Below are 20,746 nucleotides of genomic sequence, written 5' to 3'. Positions count from 1 at the left end.
ATGTCTTTGTGTGCTACTAATGCTACTGCAGCATCAACAACATGGCTTTATGCTGAAATATAGTATGCTTTTTTTTTAAATCTTAGACACTGCTAGCATTTTATGTATTGGAAGCCAAATAATACCAAAACTTTGTTCTGCATTTCATTCTAATGCTTACTGACAAAATCATTTATTGTGTATTTACTAAATTTCAATGTAAATTCGGGAATTTCGTACATGTTGTGCACAATTTTTAGACAGTTTTTGTTTTTGTTGTGAAGATTTCATTTCTTAACCCCAAATTCCTTATTTGACTTATTTTAACTGTACATATATAGTACTTGGGGAAACATTATGAAGTGAGGGTTCTCTTATGCATAATTTATTTATCACATTTTAAAAAATGTGTTTATTTTTAGTGATACAGAGTGTATTTTCTTTGTGGATATTTATTGAAATGTATATTTTTGTGAACACTATATCCACTCCTTTTCTTTTTATGTAGGATATGATTTTACACAATATATTTATGTAAGCATATTTTCAACTGCCACATAATGGAGCAATTTAACTCAAATTAACTGGCTGAAAGTAGTTTTATCGATAACACTGGCCAGAGGTTTCATGATATTCCCAGAGGTAAACTTTAGCCAGTTATTTTAGCTTGAAGGTGCTCATAATGTTGTGCAAACCATATTCAGACTCTACATCAATGTTCTCATCTGAGTGTACCCTTAATACTAATACACAGTTGGCCATGATGGAACTTGGTAGGTACACCAGCTTGTGGCGTGTCTAGGTAAGGGCAGGGGGCATATCGTTGGGGGGGGGGACAGAGATGGAAAGAAAGCAAGGAAAAGGGAGAAAACTCAAAAGGAAGTAAGAGAAAAAACTCTCAGACAATTTAAGATCTTCTTCATCCATTTTCCATATTGGTTGGGAAAGTTGCAAAAACCTGAGTTTGTCTTTCACTTGTCAGTAGAGAAGAGCTCCTCAAGATATCGGACTGTTTGATACCCGGGTTTGATACTTCGTTTATTATTGATTATTTAAAAGAAGGTAAATGAGTCTATTGTTTCTAAATCTTTGTCTGGAATTTTACGTGAAGTGGATTTCACTTGATATAGATTATGTTTATAGTTATTATGTACCATGTACATGCATGCCAGAGAAAAGATTTATATAAACATTTAACTACATGTAAGCGCTTAGAGACATGTTTTGTGATAAGCGCTGTACAAATAATGTTAATTATTAGTATCATTATACCAAGATTGGAAAAGAAAGCATTATTTTAATGCTTCAAATAGAAAATAAAAAATACTAAGTTTTTTATTTACAGGTTTCATAAATTAGATGAATTTTTAAACAACAAATGGGATGCAAACTAGCACGATATTCATGTCTGAATGTATTTGTTTTGATTCCTTTGTCTGCATTAAGCCTACAAGGGAACCAATTTGAAAACTTTCCATTCAAGTTTATTGGTGAATCATGGTCCTATAAACATGTTCAAGGTAATATTTGATTGCTACTAAGTTTTAAATTCAAGTGATGGGAATCCATTGTCACTGATTTTGCATTAACCGTGTGAGAAGGTTGGGAAGTAGGGTTTCATTTTTAAACCCAACATAGCTCTGTTTATATTATGCTGAATTTCATCATATGTAAAACTGAATTATTATTGTACAAAGTACTTATAGAATATAATATATTTATATGAAACAGTAATATGTGTTCTGCTTCATTATTTTATTTCAAGTCATGAATATTATTATGGTTCTGTTCTGTTATGTTTTTAAAATCACTGCTCATAAGAAAGGCAAACTAACAATGGAAATCAGTAACCTGATAATATAATGGGGAGGCAGGGGCTGATCCAGCCTTCGCCAATGGGGGGGGGCGGAATTTTTTTTTTCAGCCATATTTTCCCCGATTGGCAGCTCGAATATGATTTTTGCCGGGATTTTTGGTTTCTATGAAGGGGTAGTCCTAATAGTCACTTTGCTCTATTCTTTATTACGAATAAACATAAATATGTATACCATAATCCTTATTTATATAATGTGAAGCGCGAGCTAATTTTTTTTTGGAAATCTTATGTACTTTTTCCTAAAATTTTGAACATTCTGGGCAATGTTTGTTATCCTGAAAAAGATGTGCATGCAAGTGAATGATTACTATGAACGTGAAGGCGAGCAGAAATGAAGTGATGGAAAAGGTACCGTTAAAGACTTGCTTGCAGTTAGCCATGAAGACGTTACATATTTTTTTTAAATCAAATAATGCGAGCGCGACATTTTTACCTGAGGAATGGAAATTCTAAGCACTTTTTGTAACAGAATAGGTATGTAACTAAACAAATGATGCGAGGGCGAAGAGTGGGCAAAAAAAATCGAGATTTAGACCTGAACGAGACACTATTCAAATTTTGTAAATCATGAAAAGGATGAGTAAGTGTGACGCAGAGCGCGAGCACAACATTTTTATATACGTTTTGAACTGATCGAAAACGTACCTGTTATAGTCAGGGGCCTTAGCAAATTTTGGGGACAGGATTTACAAAAGCACCATTTTTTGCATGTGGGTCCCTGGTATCAAAAGCATTAATTCTAGATAGGGTGCCCCGAAATCGGTGAAGGGCACCCTATTTTAAAATGCTAATTTATGCAAATTTTATGCAAAAAACTCATAATTCACCATATCTCACTAAAAATAATTTTTAAATGCCCAATTTTTGTGTATTTGGGTCTTATATTGCTAAACATTTAACTGCAGGTCGATTTTTATAAAATTGGTGTGTATGAATCAATATTTTTTAAGGTTAATTTATGCAAATTATATGCAAATCACATGTTAAAACACATGTATTATCATATATCGACATATAGAATTGTCAAAATCACAATTTTTTTCCACATGTGTCACTGGTACCAAAAGCATTAATTCTTGATAGGATGCCTCGATATCAATGACTGGAATCCTTTTTCATAATGCTAATTTATGCAAAACTATGCAAATCACACTATTCACCGTGAATTACTATATATGTATAGTACAGACCTAAACTTTTCTATAGAAGCCCATTTCTTTTCTTTTTTTTCGGGAGGGGGAGGGGTATTTGGGATTTATTTTGACAGGGCATCGAATATAGATTGATTTCTGTACACTTCCTGAATAAGAATCAACGTTCAATGTTAATTAATGCAAATTTATGCAAAATTTATGCAAATATGTGTAAAACTCATCAACTATCCTTTTTTGAAGTTTTAAACCGAGGGACAAGCACAACACCATGCGTATGAGACATTGTTAGACAATTTATTCATTATGGTGACTTCCCATGCGACCAGAGGAGACTCAGGAGAGCATCGTGATTGATAATTTAAAATGCAAATTTATGCAAATTATAAATCCTGTGCATACCCCTTTCACAATTAAAAAAAACCCAGAAATCATATGGAAAAGATAAACAGTATTTCATCTTTCTTTTCAAAGCAGTTCAAGAGGTCAGATTTCTTTGCCAAGTAGAGTTTTCCCCTCTAAGAAAGAGGAGGGTATATGGATAGTTCATGTCTGTTCATGTCTGCACCTCTTACAACTAAATGTACATTTTTTTGGAACAGGGACACATCAGATTTGAGCAAAGAGACCCGATCCTTCTTTTTCTGTCATCCATTGATTGACGGTGACCCGAATAATTTCAGTGATTTTTCTTTATTGGCTTATGAATTGATATCTATCTCTAAAACTAAGGTAATACCAAGACCAAATTCTCCCAATCAATTTTAAGCCGAATCAGAGTCGAATCTGTCTGGAATAGGTCCCGAATCAGAGCTATCGACTTCCCAAAATAATTGTCCAAATGCCTCCCCAAAATTAATTCAACCGAATTCCATCCGAATACATCCCAAATGTGGCTCGAAAGAAATGTGTCTTGGCCTCATTTTGGAGTATTTTGGAGGATATTCGGCTGGTTTTAAAATTTTTAAGACAAGCACAATCTCTCCACAAATGTTTCCGTTGGGGAGGGAAAACAGAATAGTCACGGATCCTTCCGAATCGATTCCGGGAGCTTCCCGAATCCGAGATTAATAAGTACCGAATCCAGGCCATTTTGGGCAGAATTGGCCAACTTGGTGTAACCCTTTGCTTAAAGCTAGGGTTATAACGGAACCGAATCAGCTGCGAATCCATCCATATACATGCACGTATTCTGGTGGTTTCGGGAATATTCTGTTTTGCCTTCGTAAATGCAAGAAAATTCTGGAACATTGGCTGAAAAATTCAGGTCATTTTCAAATGATCAAAACCAGCCGAATACCTCCAAAATACCACCGAGTGTGGCTACGATAAATTCCATTCGGGCCACATTCGGGATGTATTCCGATGGAATTCGGTTGGATTTTGGGAGGCATTTCGGGGTATTTTGGGAAGATTAAGACCTATTCGTATGCAGTCGTAGAGTAAAGGTCCGACTCTTGCCCCCCCCCCCATATCGTAGGAATCATTACTCTAATACAAAGAAAAATATAGACGAGTGAGACGAATTGGCCAGAAATTAGAAAAACGGCATCCAGAACGCTGCCGAATCGGTAAATTATAGCCCATTTCGAGAATCTGGCACATTTTCGGGAAATTCTGTGGCGTACTCTGCAAATTCGGGCATAATTGTTCGATTCGGGTCGTTATTCAGGTCGTCATTTGGCGATGATCGGAGGATTCGGGCTAAATTCGACTCTATATTCTGGCCGCTCTGGCTCGATTTTGCCACTGTTCTCGTTGGCATACGGCTAAATGCCTTTATGTAATATTTGATTAGTCAAAGGAATACAGCTCCATACATGAATTATTGTTAATTTACATAATATAAGTACACTCTTGCATGGAAACGGGATTTTCAATAGCATGTTTTGCTGGTACAATTGAAGCTTTTGAACTGAGTGATAGAGGTACTTCAAAAGTTTGGCCCCTTTTCCACTGTTAATACCCACTGGAATTGGACTAATTTATACATATAAAATAATTGCTAATTTACATAAATTAGCATATTTTGCATGAAGACGGGATTTTCAATAGCACGTTTGATAGGGAAAATTAAATCTATCGATCTGATAGAGATTTTCTTTAAGTTTGGTTTCTTTTTATTCCTTTTTACTAATTTTTACTATTCATGCATAAATTAACTGCTAATTTACATAAATTAACATATTTTTGCATAAAGACATGATTTTCAATATCATGTTTGATAATGAAATTTAAAGCTATTGACCTAAAAGAGACTTTCTTAAAGTTTGGTATCTCTTTATTTACTTTTATTAATTAATTCCTATTGGCATATGGCTTCATGCATGAATTACTGCTAATTTACATAAATTAGCATATTTTTGCATGAAGATGCAATTTTCAACACCATGTCCTGTGGGAAAAATTAAAGCTATTGACCTGATAGAGACTTTCCTAAAGTTTGGTATCTTTTTTATAAACTTTTATTAATTAATTCCTAATGGCATATGGCTTCATGCATTACTGCTAATTTGCATAAATTAGCATATTTTTGCATGAAGATGCAATTTTCAACACCATGTTCTGTTGGAAAAAATGAAGCTATTGACCTAATAGTGACATAGGGAAAGTTTGGTGCTTTTGTAAACTCTGTCCCCAAAACTTCAAATTTAAGGCCTAAAGCCCCTGACTGTTAAGGACTGCTTGCACTTAGTCATGAAGATGTTACATATTTCAACATTCAAATATTGCTCGCGCAAAGCGCAAGCTGAAAATTTTTGACATTCCTACCTGAATGATAGAAATTCTTAACACTTTTTGTGATCGTGGAAAGAATAAGTATATAGGATAAGTATATAAACTAAACTGTGAGGTGGATATATGTATCACAGTTAAAAAAGAGCTGATATTTTTCATTATTATTACTTAGAGTTTTGACAAAGGACCGGGACATTCTATAAGGACATTATGTCATATGAAAATGACGATCTTCCTATTTCTCTTCCTAAGCATGAGAGTGCGAAATCTGTTAATACTATGGCCTGAAAAGTGGACATTTAAAGCACTTTTGAAAGTATGAATAAGATGCATGAGTTAATATCTATCAATGCGAGAGGAAATCACGAGCCGAAATTTTGATTAACTGTCACCATATGGTGATTTTAAGTAGTTTGTTTTATAATTAATATTGAGATATACATAACTCACTAATCAAAATGTGAGCGTGTAGCGCTAGCTGATACGTTTTGACAATCTGACCCGAATAGGGAAATTTTGAGAACTTTATGGAATACAGAAAAATAACAGGTACCCGACTTGTCAAATTTCGCCGAGCGCAAGCAGAAAATGTTAATATTCAGACCATAAAACGGAAATTTTTACAGAGCACTTTAAAAAAAAAATTAGTTTGTAAATCAAACAAAATGATGAAAGTTCTATTTCCCAGCTGAAAATATGTTTTGTATATTGACTTCAAAATTTGTTATTTTAAGCTCCATATTGAGTAAGATAAGTAAATCAGCTATAAGGCTATGAGAAGCGCGAGCGAAAATTTTATATCTCGACATGATTACAAAAAATATTTTCCAAGTCTTCTCATCTTATTTTATTCACCCATCTTCCTCCTCTTATGTTTGCCTTTCTTCTTTTCTACTTTCTTTTCCTTCTTTTCTTTTTTCCTATCTTTCCCCTTTTTTTTCTTGCTCCGCCAATAGGGGGGGGGGGGGGGGCGGGCCCCCTGGATCCGCCTATGATGGGGAAGAGGTGTGAAGGAAAACGGAGGGAAGCCAGATGGAGAGAGGGGGGGGGGGAAGGGAGCCAGAAAGGGGGGGGGGGAGGAGGGAGAGAGGAGAATTGAGAGAGGAGACAGATAAAGGGTAAGGATAAAGAAAAAGGTATGATGGGCGAATGGTGAGAGGGGAGATACAAAACAAAAAGTTTGCATGAGGAGAGACAAAAGGTAAGAGAGGGAGGAATGGAAAGAAGAGATAAAGAAAATGTGCAAATGTGTGATGATAAACACAAGATAAGAGTATGAGAATGCCAGGAAACGTAGAAAGAAAACTTTGGGGAGGATGAGCAGTAGGGGGGGGGGGGGAGAGAATTTATGAGGAGAAAGGAAAGAAAGAGAAAGGGAGGAATGGTGAGAGAAAGGTGGAGAAAAAATGAGATGTGAGGAATGGGAAGAGATAGAGAAAATGGTGTGAATGTAAAGAAAAGGTAGAGAAGAAGAAAGGGGACTGGAAAGATGAAAAAATGAGGGAGGATGAGCAATAGGGAGAAGAGATGGAGAAAATGTGTGGTGAGGAACACAAGAGTGAGAGAAAGCCGGAGAATGGAGAAAGAAAACTTGAGGGAGAAGGGAGAGAGAGAGAATATGTGGTGAGAAATACAAGTTAAGACTGTGAGAAAGCCGGGAAATGGAGAAAGTAAATAAAGAAAAAAAATATAGGGAGGATGAGGAATGGGGAGTAGAGTTAGAGGAAAGGTGTGAGGAGAGAAGAAAAGGCCAATAACATAAAGAAGAACAAAGGGGAGGAATGGAATAAGAAAAAAATGAGGAATGGGGAGAAGAGATAGAGAAAAGGTTTGAGGAGAAAGAAAAGGTAACTGAAGAAAAATTTGTTGTAAAAATAGCAACAAAAAATATTCATTTGGTGAAGGTTTGAGGAAACCATAAAGATTAAGAAGTTATTAGAATGATTTGTGATCGACGTCATAGCTGCCCATATACAAAAATACATGGATTTTTTTAGTGGTTCCTGATGATTTATTTCATGATCGGTGTGAAATGATTTGTCTATTGCATCATGATAAAGGGTACCGACAGAAAAGGCTATTATAAATTTTCCGAGAAAGTGACATTTCATGTATTTTGTGACCGCTATGGTGGAATACTGCTCGCATATGACGTCACAAATCAAATAATATAAAATTCTAATAACTTTTTAATTTTTTTTAATGGATATTTCTCAAACCTTCGGCAATGTTTTTTTTGTTATATCTGCTATTTTTACGTCAAACCTTTTGTCAGGGTAAACTTCCAATATTTAATTATTGGTGAAGGTTAAAGGTTTTTTTTTTGCTTTTAATTTTCTTTTAATTTTCTTTCTTTCTTTCTTTCTGTCTGTCTGTCTTTCTTTCTTTCTTTCTTTCCTTCTTTCCTTCTTACGTACCTACGTACGTGTGCGCATGCGTTGTGTACGTCAGCAAATATGGTGGAATTCTATGTGAAACACGTTCACGATTGAGATGATCCTACGTTAATGATGTTCTGTTGTTTGCGGTTTTGTGCCTAGGAGATTGATGATCAATGGCACGCCATAGAAATATCAGAGGGAAGAACTTTGATGAAGGTAACTATGCACTTAACTTGAGAATCATGATGGTCAGATGCTAACTTATTTCCTGTGATCGCGATCTTGGGAGAGCCTTTTCCTACCAAGTCCCACATATTACACACCGTGTTACTGTTAGTAATACAGTATCTAATCCTAAACTTGTCGGATCGCATCGCGCGCTCGCGCGCTCGGGGAGCCCAGTCTCGGGTTGTCATGCCAGACCCTGGCAGAAATCGCTGGACTGTTTTAAAATGGTTATGAGAATTTGCAAAACAGGAATGAAACTTAACTAAACTTAAACTTGTTAAAGGACAAGTCTACCCCAACAAAAAGTTTATTTGAATAAAGATTTAATATTTACCTAAAATAAATTAAAGCATTTCACTGAAAATTTAATCAAAATTGGATGAAAAAGAAGAAAGTTATGACATATTTGCTCAGTTTCACAGAACAGTTATATGGTCGCATTTCATAAGTTGGGTATGCAAAAAGGGTGGCGTATGAACAATTTTCCACACGGTGCCATGGATAAATTGTTGCTACATCACAGTATCTTGACCAAATTTATTGAGTAATATCTCATTTTGAAGCTAGAACTATAGGCTAAATATATTACTATGAATTAAATCAATACAATATCAGGAACAAAAACTATAGCACATTAAGTTTGAAGTAACAGGGGTGGCGGAGCCGGTGGATGCGGAGCCGGTGGATGTGGTAAATGATAAAATATTAATTAAACCTAATTAACAACTTACTATAATATGTAATATGACTGTTATCCTCATATTTCTGGGCGTTTTAAAACAGGGAACAACTAAATGTCATAAAAATTTGACAATTTTGAAAATATGCAGCATTGGAATACATGTGTATGTCAGCTCTGATCTGCAACCTAATCAATTAGTAAACCGGAGAGATTTGGTTAATTATCTAATTTGTAATCTTAATTTTTAGTACAAATGTTGTGTATCATTGCAATAAACATTTCTACCCATGATATTGTCATTTTGCCAAGCATATAATACAGTGACAGGTATTTTGGGGGCAAAAATGTGAAATTAAATACTGTTAATTAATTAGTATAATTAATATGCATACAATAATAGATAATTATTTTATTTTTGGTACAGATTTAATTACTGATGTTTAAAGATTATAACTGCAAAATACTAGGGTGATCCAACGTTGCATTAACTTTTGACACCATTTTATGTGCAGCAGGTCCAATTTGAGAAAAACACATTTCAAAATTCACAATTACATTGACCTCTATGTAGTGCTGCAAGTCAGGCGGCATGTTCGGGTTCGGTTCGGTTCGGCAGGGTTCGGCAATTTTTTTCCGAACTTTGGTTCGGTTCGGGGTTCGGCAATAAATGCCAAATTAGATTTAACACATAAAAAATAAAGACCGCCGACCTACAAACAAGTAATTTCGTGCATGATCCGTCATGTATTAATAATAAATTTTGTTTCTAAAAAGAATAGTTAAGATAATTGTTGAACTTTCTTTTGTTTTAATTAACAAAAAAAAAAAAATAAGTCATTTCTACTTTCATTTTTAAAATGAAAATAAAAAAAATCAAAAGAAAAAAATATTGATAACGAGAGAATCAGGACAGAAACAGAATTACAAAGATCAGAATATTTTTTTCACGATTATTTCATGTAGCTATGATCATGATCGATTACGATGTCATTGCCAACGCAGCTTCTCAAATTGGAAAGTGTTGATCGGGAATGTCGAAATAGTAGACAAACAACCTCCACTCAACTGTTATTATACGGTAAAATTCACATTCCAAAGAATACGAGTGTTTTAGAAAGTCCCTATTTTCTGAAAAGTGGTAAAATCTGGTCAATGAATTACTTTAAAAAGATAAATATCAGTCCATTCTTGGTCCAGAAAGATGGACGCTACGTGACTTCAAACATATTTCTAACACGAAAATGAGTACATGGGACTGTACTGCATATTTTAGTGTTGTGAAATCACTCGGCGTTGATCGTCAGAACTAAGACGGAACTGATAATTTATCATTTCATTCTCAGTAATTGGCCAGATTAAACCACTTTTAAGAAAATATTGACAATGGAAAAACGTTTCAAGTTTGGAATACGAATTTTACCTGTATAATAGCGATAGAGCAGGTTGTTTGGACTTCCTGTTTCAACTTTCCTTACCAACCATTTCCGGAACATCGATCAGGGAACATGCGTTGATTTGGTTTGAATTTTTATCTTTTTTGTTTTTTTCACCCTCATTCCTTCATCTCTTAGTTATTTATCTTTTATATTAATATGGAAATTTCAGAAGGTGGAATATACTTTACCATTACTTTGTCAGTCACAAGGAATTAATTTATGTCTTTTCAATTAAATGTACATCCGATTACAGCAATACGTAATTCAACTACACTTTTTAACTGAGTTAAGCTTAAAATGTCCCCACATTTTATAAGGAAAAAATATATTCATGTTTAGGCCTGGGACGATTGTCATTATTACCATTCGATTATTTCCTGGAAAAATAATTGAATGATTCGATTGTTCGTCGGGAATTACGTCTTTTAAGTCACAATAGTTGTCCTATACTTTATGGTGACCCCCCCCCCCATGAAGAAATCTCCATCAAAGTCACATGTTTAGCATAAATGAGGCCCTTTTCCCCCTTCTCCATGATTTTTTTATATCAAAAGAAACTTCATGAAATGAGATTAAATCTTTCAGTTTATTGTCCCAATGAAAATCTTTCCTAAATTAATACTGGTACCCTGGTATTATGCATTCATCCCTCCAAGTGCCACACCCCTGCATATAAATGAATCAGCCCCGCCGAGTCCAAAGACGTAAACAACTCATTCATGAAGTATATTCTTTGAGACTGAGCCCAGGTGGAGCATTTCACTTGAAAATTTTCATCCCTTGCCCACACCATGTCCCGCCTCCACTTGTGGCACTGCCCACGATGCTACACATGTATTAAAAAAAAATATTTCATGTGAAATACCTTTCAAAATAACGATTTTTTTATCATTTGAACCTACATGTATAACTGGGTCTATTTTTGGAGACTAGTCGAGAAAGTACTGGTGAAGGCGGGCGCGTGTTGGAATGTAGTTTTCATTGGTTGAGGGGATATAAAAAAGGTTGCATTGTTCTGAAACATGAAAGAAATTCTCCGGCTCCCACCCCCTATCCTTCCCTCTCTCTTTCCCTCACACGCACCACACACACAGATGGGGGAGGGGTCAATTCATTTCTGAAGTCATGACCTTTCCTGATAAGGGAACCACATGCCTTCCGCTTCTTTGTTTCCCAAAGTTTCATTGGCTATCCGAAGGTCCAATCAGCTCAAGTGAGCTGGTTATGTGTTTACTTATTATTGTGCACGCACACAATGACTTATTTTGTGTATGAGGGCAAGGTCGGGTGGGATTAACATTTTTGGAGCGCTATCATGTTGGTATGTAACTGTGAATGTGATACAATCATTGATAATTTTTGAAACATTACCTCGGTAACATAATTTTTAAACCTGTAAAAAACAGCTGTCATCATTGTTTTCTTGTCATTTTATTTTTATTACTTGGGTATTAGAGGTATCCCAACGCCATAATCGGGATCTGCCGAACATTCGATTAGTGTAAATTTTGCTAATGGATTGGTGATTGGCGGCATGCCAATCGAACCATTCGATCAATCGATGTTTACTCCCAGGCCTATTCATGTTTATAAAAAAATTGAAAATGATAAAAATTTAATCAAACACGAGACCGAAACTGTCATACTTTGTCATTTACGAGGAATGAATTTATGTCTGGTTCTTTTTCTTTATTAAATACAAAATGATTAGGTCCGATTACGATCACGATCGATTACGGCAATACGTAATTACACCACACTTTTATACCGAGTTTAGCTTCAAAATGCCCCCTCATTTTATCAAGAAAAAATATATTTATGTTAATAAAATATTCTTAAGTTGATAACAGTTCAATCAAAGACAAGATGGGAGCTATCATAGTGGATTTTAAAAATATATTGAGTGGAATTCTCTTTGTGCACAATCACTAACCAATATATATTTTATTGATTTTATACTTAAATCTATGTAGTCATCGCATTCACGCATTGCATACAAACATACTTTTTTTTTTACCGAACTTCCGAACCAGGCCTTTGAGTTCGGTTCGGTTCGGTCCGGTTCGGAAGTGCCAAGTTCGGCGAACTTCCGTTCGGTTCGGCGGTTCGGCTGCAGCACTACGTCTATCTAATAATTAGCTGTTAATTAGTCATTTTAAGGAAAAATAAAGATATTTGAGACTTAAAACTTTTTCATTATTTAGAGAATGATAATAGCTATAACATATCAAAAAATAAAATTTTTGACCATTTTTACCCTGTTCGCGAAATTGGACCACCTTATGACATGCTCAGTTTCACAGACCAGTTATATACATATCCTGGTCAGTATGCATGGTATGTATGCAAATGAGCAGACTGATGATGTCATCCACTCACTGTTTGAAATAGTGAGTGGATTGATATATTTCTTATGTATTTTGTTGTCTGAAAGGAGTTTTTAAACATTTTTTCTCCTCGTACACAGATGGCTCGCGATCGTGCAGCCGCCATTATAGGTGATTAACAATGTAAAATCCCCCAATGGGCTCATCAATTTTTTTCTCTATTTCATAAAAATATATAAAAAGAACTGAAATGCACCAAAATGGGAAAAAAATTAACTTAAAGAACAAAAACTGTGATATTTTGGCTGCCGCGCAACTCCCACTTTCCTAGTTTATCCGAACTTAATACATGTATATTATGGTTACAAGTTCCACTTTTTATGTTTGTCATTTTGCCTCCGACAAAGATTCTGCTAGGATCGAAAGCTTAGGCCCCTTTTTAATTTTTCATTTACTCCATTGGCTCTCTTTTATAAGATAAGCATTTTTCAGCAGCTTCTTTTTGCCATTCTAGGAAAATGGCGAAAACAGGAAGGATGGGCATTCATTTGCTAAATCCATTCAATTTGCTTGCATTGAGAAATATTTAATTATTCAGCATCCCTTCAATTTGTACTCTTTCATCACATTTGAAATTAAAAATGAATGCCGATTCAAATTTTGATAATTAAAATTGATTTTTTGCAGATTATGAAGGTTATGATGATGTGTATGGCCACTCTGTTGAGGATGACTTCATGTATGGTGCATCACCAGCTACAGGTAAAAATCACTCTAAAAATATCCACCTAATCTTAAAAACCCCCCTCTAATCATATGACGTACCAACTGGAAAGGAACATTAATCTGATCTTGGAATGCTGAAAACTTAATGTGTATAAATTTGACTGACATGAGGAGTATGGCTTAATATTTGTCATTGCTTTAAGACATTATGTAGGTATTGTAAGAGAAAATTTACCATTTAGAAGTTATTTTTCAACTTTTTGTCTTTTATTTTGTTGAAAAGTAAAATTTGAAAGTTATTATTTTCTTTCGAACAGTCGTGTGTTTCTTTTTGCGTACAGCATTTTCTGCACAAGTAGTTCAGCAGTGCTTCTGCGGGTATAATATGGTAATGATCTTTCTCTAGAAAGACTTGTATAGTTTTGTTTATTTTTTACCAACTATCAGTATCATTTTTTCATCAGCTTGATTATTCTTGTTTTATCTTTTTACCGTCACCACCACCACTGTCATCATCACCATTTCATCATTACTTCTTTATTCATTTTATGAATATTTACTTATTTGATTAAACAGCCGAACAATTCTTGTATCGTCGTGGCCATCATGAACTGTCATCATACCTAGAAGATATTGGAGAGGATGATAGAAATAGTGATTCAGAGCAACCTCTTGCTGATTCGAGGAATTATGAGCGACCAAAACTCAGTGATGTAGATGAAGGTACATGTATGTCCATCGTATGGCCAAAATTTCACATGCATCCATGGAATTCAGCAAAATTTGTTCGCTTGCCAAACATTGTAAAATTCACTATATCTGCAGAAATATGAATACTACCATGATGAATTTGGTATCAAATGAAAGAGCGTATTTAAAGCTCTTTCACATGATTGAGATGCTGTTGGGATTAAAGTATATTTCTGGTGGAATTTTCTTTGAAGAAAAACAAGTAATATTCGTGCCAAATGTATTCTATCATTTGTTATTATCAGACATTTCATAGAAATATATAAATGTCATATCTATGATTTATGTTACATTTTCTATCATGATATGTTACCACTGAACAAAAAAGTGTTATCTGAAATGTGTGTTTAAGATGTATCTAGCACAAATAGGAAATTCTTTTGTCAAGTTTTTATTTTTCATTTGTATAACATTTGAAGATTTTTTGGGAAAATGACAACTAAATATTTTTTAGCTCCTGATGACAAAGCAGTTGTTAGATATCAAATTTGTCATGATAGCACAAATATTTTATAAGCCGAGTTGTTTTTTGTGGAATTTCATCGACACTTAAGCAAGGCTTTAATGCTTTCTTTTATAAAGAAATCCCTAGACATCAATCTTTCTGACTAAAATGAGAAGATTGATGGTATTTACATCTTGAAAGATACCAGTATCACTCTGCTATGCCATTGTCACGTGACTCACTCTTTCCCGTCCTTTACAACAGCTCGATTACAGTCTTGCCTTGATGAAATCCGTAATGTAGTCGGTGACACCACACCAGAACATGTTCTCATAGATGCAGTGGTTGCCAACAAGTTTGACTATGAACGAGCTCTGGATGCTATCCTGAACAAGCAAGAAACCAAACAGAAGACTCGGATAGACTCGAGAACAGGTGAATATCAAAAGAAATATCCACTGCTTCAAAGTCTACAGGGTATCCATTTACTTTTAATCTGATATGTCATCACTGCCTACTAATGTAGAAACATTTCATTTTTCATTCATACGGGCTGCAGCTTAGGTTGTAATGAGCTATGAGTTATAATAAGTATTGCATGTATGATAGAATTGAATTGAATAATCCTAGAATAGAGATTTTTGTCTCACCTGCATAGCAGTGTGAGACTATAGGCGCCGCTTTTCCGACGGCGGCGGTGGCGGCGGCGTCAACACCAAATCTTAACCGAAGGTTATATTATTGAATGAAATGACAGTTATATGGACCCAGTTCATGAAACTGTAAGGTTAATCAAGTATTACTGAACATCCTGCCTGAGTTTCATGTCACATGACCAAGGTCAAAGGTAATTTAGGGTCAATGAACTTCGACCATGTTGAGGGAATCAACATCAAAATCTTAACCTAAGGTTAGGTTTTTGAAATGTCATAACTTGGAAAATATATAGACCTAGTTCAAGAAACTTAGACATAAGGTTAATTAAGTATCACTGAACATCCTGCATGAGTTTCACGTCACATGACCAAGGTCAAAGGTCATTTAGGGTCAATGAACTTTGGCCGAATTGGGGGTATCTGTTGAATTACCATCATAACTTTGAAAGTTTATGGATCTGATTCAAGAAACTTGGACATAACAGTAATCAAGTATCACTGAACATCCTGCATGAGTTTCATGTCACATGATTAAGATCAAAGGTCATTTAGGGTCAATTAACTTTGGCCAAATTGGGGGTATTTATTGAATTACCATAACTTTGAAAGTATATTGGTCTAGTTCATTAAACTTGGGCATAAGAGTAATCAAGTATCACTAAACATCCTGTGCGCATTTCAGGTCACATGACCAAGGTCAAAGGTCAATGAACTTTGGCCGAATTGTTTTTTTTTTGTTGAATTACCATCATATCTCTGTAAGTGTATTGGTCTACATGTAGTTCATAAAATGTGGACATAAGAGTAACCAAGTATCACTGAACATCTTGTGCGAGTCATAGTAGTTTTCAAAGTCAGCACTGCTGCTATATTGAATCGCGTGGTGCAGGTGAGACGGCCAGAGGCATTCCACTTGTTTATTGTATATCACCATAAAAGGTAGCTCTGCAAATACCTTTATTTTTAAAAGTGTATTGCAACGGTTTTGGTCAACCATCTACTGTAAATCTTTTTTTATTTTTCAATGACGAAAATGACATAGTTACTCTGTCGTGAAAAAATGGATGAACACATTCCCAAATTTGATAGTGGACAAATGGCAAAAGTCAACACATTGCTAGTGGGTGACATCTTTTGTCTTAAAACAGGGATGCCAGTTTTACTGGGAAAATGGGAACGTACCATTCTTTAGCGCATCATCAGCAAAGGAAAATTTGTAAAACCATTTGTCTGCTCTCTTGATTAATGATTTTTTGTTAACCATATATGTTTTCATATGCAATGTCTTGTTCACTATTTCATTTGGCTATGGTATTCTTTTAGTAATAGGAATCACTTTGCTATTTCAATATGACCTTTTACTGAGGTCTGTAATATTTAGAAAACATTTAGTTGAGCTCTGCTTCCATTGTATGAAATTAGTATATAGATGCTAAATTTTTGCCTTCTGTTTCTTTATCTTTTCTCTACGTGATTTTCCTTTCTCTCCTCGGAACTCTTACCTTTGACCTCTTTGGTGACCTTTGACCTCCTGCATGTGAACCTTGGCCACGGTAAGGTAAGACCCAACAGTAGATAGAAAGAAAAATAAATCACAAGATGCTGTCATAAAGAGTAGTGTAGGTGGGGATGGTAGGGCAGGCGGTGTACAAAGGTCAAAGAAAACCGTGTCTCAAGAGATTGGGTCATCAAAAGGACAGGCCAATGCATCGTCCTTTTCAGATGCCCTTGTTGCAAATCAACCTGCAACCGGTAGATTCCAGTCGTACTATGAAAAGGTTGCTGCTGATAAAGATCTGGTACATTTTAACTTGGGTAGTAGCGGGGCATGTCCACAGTTAAAAGAGTGCATTGCACATGGTTTTGAGTTAAATGATGTCAAGGACTGTAGTAGTGTCAATCAAGAAGGAACTATGCAATTTTACCCCAAAGGTAAGGGGTATATACCGCAAGGTCAAGTGCAAGGTCAGATGCAAAGTAGGCTCTTAGTTAAGCCTGGTTTGTCTATGCAAGCTGGTGGAGTCAGCCTTTCAGAGTTGTCAAATATGCAAGAAAGTAGGAGTAATGCAGTTTTGGAAGGAACAAAGGAACGTGTCCCTCCACTTGGACAAGATTTAGCACCCTCTACTGGACTCTCAATCTTACCAGCCAGTCAAATGACTTCCTCAGAGTTTGGGAAGCCATCGACATCTGGGGATTTTAGTACATGTATTAGAAGTAAATCTGGTTCAGGCTCATTGGCAGATTTAGCATTTGGACAAGGTTCTTTAAAGGGAAAAATTCCTGTGCCTTCTAACGTCCCATTCGGTGGCTTGGCTTCAAGTCAGCTGTTGTCATCAAAAGTGCCTCATCCAACACCTCCAAGTAGTACCATGCAGGAAAGCATTTCTCTTGCTGATCTAGCCAGTGGCCATCACTCACCTTCTTCCAGAATTCCACAAATGAACAAGCAGGGTAAAGCAACAGGTTTTAAATCAACACTTTCAGGGAATGTATCTCTATCGGACTTAGCATCCAGTCACTTGTCATCACCTCCCAAACAGTCTGTACTTGGCACCAAGCAGGAAGACAGGAATACACCCAGTGTGAAGCCTACACCATCTAGTGGTTTATCCTTGTCAGACTTGGCGTCCAGTCACTTTTCATCATCTCCAAAACAATATCTGCTAAGCAACAAGCATAGTAGTATGAAAACAACTGGAAGCAAGTCTACTCCATCTAGTGGTTTATCTCTAGCAGATTTAGCATCCAGTCATCTTTCTTCATCGAATACCTCAGCATTAGGCTCTTTGTCTGATAATGTATGTGGTATCGGAGGCAGGACTGCCCAAGGAAGCGGTGTTTCTCTTGCAGATTTAGCAACTGCTGATCAAACTACTTTTAAAGATCCTATTGGGTTGCAGTTGGGAAAGAAAGATGGAAAACTATCAGGAACCTCAAAGGGTAAATTTGTCAAGTCTGGCTCTTCAAAACTGCACACGAGGAAAGAAATTAAGCAGAAAGCAGCAGATGATCAGATAGGGACATTAAGTTTAGGCTCATTGGGTGTTTCCGATGCTGCTAATAGAGGTGGGAGCATACAGTCTCCTACAGAATTCCAAACTCCTCGTGTTCCACCAGGCTTTGAATCTTTTATTCAACCTCCAAGTCATTCCAAATCTTTTCACTTTGATGAAAATATGCAACCTCAGCTGCCTGTCTCAGGGATCCCCTCATGGAAAGAGTCAGAGAAATTATCCTCTTCAAGGAAATCAAATCAACAAGCCACATATACCTCTTTACACAAACCTAAAACACATTCCAAAGCTAACCTGAACTCATCTGGCTTATTTGCTCCGGTGTCGACCTTCGGGAATGCTCTTTGCCATCAGTGCAGAACAGCTTCTGCCAAAGCTGCAGCAATTGCAAGAAGTAGGGTAGGGTATCGTGGTGTTCAGAGGAGAGTCCTCCACAAGCAGTTCTCGTTTGAAAGACAGAAGAGCAGACAAGAGGAAGCTAAAGAAGAGAGTTGGCGAGAGGTTAAGCCTTTTGACTTCTCAATTCCTTCACCTGATGATATGGTTAAACAACAGCAGCAGAGAGCTTTTGTTCCTCTGAATCAAAGTAAGGGGACTTTCATGTATTGGATTTACTGCATCATCTATTATTGAGGAGACAATTAGAATACAGATTGTCATTTTTTTCATTTTGGATGGTTGATTAATGTCTTGTAATTTCTGTACAAATACAGACAGGAACTTGTACAAACTGCTACAATTATAATTTATCTATGTGCTCGAATTTCTTTGATATTGTACACAATGTGTCGATACCAGAGCAAACTGAATTAGGAAAACCATTTTTTAGGCAGTTATATGCTCATAAAAGTTATAAAACCATTATTCAGTATTTTAAGATGTATTGATTGAAAGGTTTGTACATTTGGGGGAGGGGACGTATTTTCTATGAAAAGTTGCTGTGAGTAATGATTATGCTAAAGTGTGAAATGAAAACGCTCTATGTTTGTGAGGCAGATTGAATAGATCTTTGGTGAATTGCACACTACGAGTTGGTCTATTTGTATTTTGGCATAGGAAATGATACATTCATATTCTCCTTGGAGGCTCTGTCTAACTTGTGGCTTCTGTTTCCCCCCAATATCTTGAAGGGACCCAGAGAACAGACAACACAGCAGAGCTTGATTCTAGGTTACGGGTCACTCAAACTATTGATGATGCCGCAACCCAGATCACAAGACTCACCTTTGAAGGCAAAGATCCTAAACAAGGATTCCAAGTCAAAGTTGAAGACACAAGTAAAGGGAAAACCCCTGAAGGAGGAGGAGGAACAGGAGGAGGAGGGGAAGGGGAGATGAAGGTTGAAGGAGCAGGATCCCGCAAAGGAGCGCTTTCTCCTACACGGTTATCAGAGTCAAGTAGTAGTAGGAGAAGCAGCAGGTTAGTATGGTTATTGTACTCTTTATTAAGCCCCAGTTCACAAAGATGGTTTGATTCCATTGGTTTGTAAACCAAGGTTTATGCTAGTGCTGCAGCCGAACCGAACAGAAATTCGCCGAACTTGGCACTTCCGAACCGGACCGAACCGAACCGAACACAAAGGCCTGGTTCGGAAGTTCGGTAAAAAAAAAAAATGTTAACATGCAATGCGTAAGCGTGATGACTACATACTAGATTTAAGTATAAAATTAAACAAAAAAATATTGGTTAGTGATTGTGCACAAAGAGAATTCCACTCAATATATTTCTAAAATCCACTATGATAGCTCCCATCACGTCTTTGATTGAACTGTTATCAACTTAAGAATATTTTATTAACATAAATATATTTTTTCTTGATAAAATGAGGGGACATTTTGAAGCTAAACTCGGTATAAAAGTGTGGTGTAATTACGTATTGCCATAATCGATCGTGATCCTAATCGGACCTAATCATTTTGTATATAATAAAGAAAAAGAACCAGACATAAATTCATTCCTCGTAAATGACAAAGTATGACAGTTTCGGTCTCGAGTTTGATTAAATTTTTATCATTCTCAATTTTTTTATAAACATGAATATATTTTTTTTCCTTATAAAATGTGGGGACATTTTAAGCTTAACCCAGTTAAAAAGTGTAGTTGAATTACGTATTGCTGTAATCGGACGTACATTTAATTGTTTTGTATTTTAAAAAAAGAAAAAGACAAGACAAATTAATTCCTTGTGACTGACAAAGTAATGGTAAAGTATATATATTCCACCTTCTGAAATTTCCATATTAATATAAAAGATAAATAAATAAGAGATGAAGGAATGAGGGTGAAAAAACAGAAAATATAAAAATTCAAACCAAATCAACGCATGTTCCCTGATCGATGTTCCGGAAATGGT

The 20,746-nt window shown here is 35.9% G+C and overlaps 1 protein-coding gene across 2 annotated transcripts in view; it reads left to right on the top strand.

Moving 5' to 3' along the window:
• The first annotated feature begins 8,181 nt into the window (after positions 1-8,181).
• Positions 8,182-20,746, top strand: part of LOC121430469 (HBS1-like protein) — a 32,193-nt gene continuing 19,628 nt past the window's right edge. Inside the window, exons 1-6 of one of the 2 annotated variants that reach the window (XM_041627735.1) lie at positions 8,182-8,342; positions 13,487-13,561; positions 14,102-14,248; positions 14,985-15,155; positions 16,940-18,979; positions 19,524-19,812. In XM_041627735.1, coding sequence (XP_041483669.1) covers positions 8,300-8,342; positions 13,487-13,561; positions 14,102-14,248; positions 14,985-15,155; positions 16,940-18,979; positions 19,524-19,812 — 2,765 coding nt within the window. In that variant the 5' untranslated portion in view covers positions 8,182-8,299. The remainder of the gene's footprint in view (positions 8,343-13,486; positions 13,562-14,101; positions 14,249-14,984; positions 15,156-16,939; positions 18,980-19,523; positions 19,813-20,746) is intronic. The other variant, XM_041627736.1, reaches the window with a different exon arrangement.

Source organism: Lytechinus variegatus, chromosome 17, assembly GCF_018143015.1.
Source record: "Lytechinus variegatus isolate NC3 chromosome 17, Lvar_3.0, whole genome shotgun sequence".
Lineage (NCBI taxonomy): Eukaryota > Metazoa > Echinodermata > Echinoidea > Temnopleuroida > Toxopneustidae > Lytechinus > Lytechinus variegatus.
The sequence above is the reverse complement of the archived record's forward strand: the minus strand, read 5'-3'. Positions and strand labels throughout refer to the sequence as shown.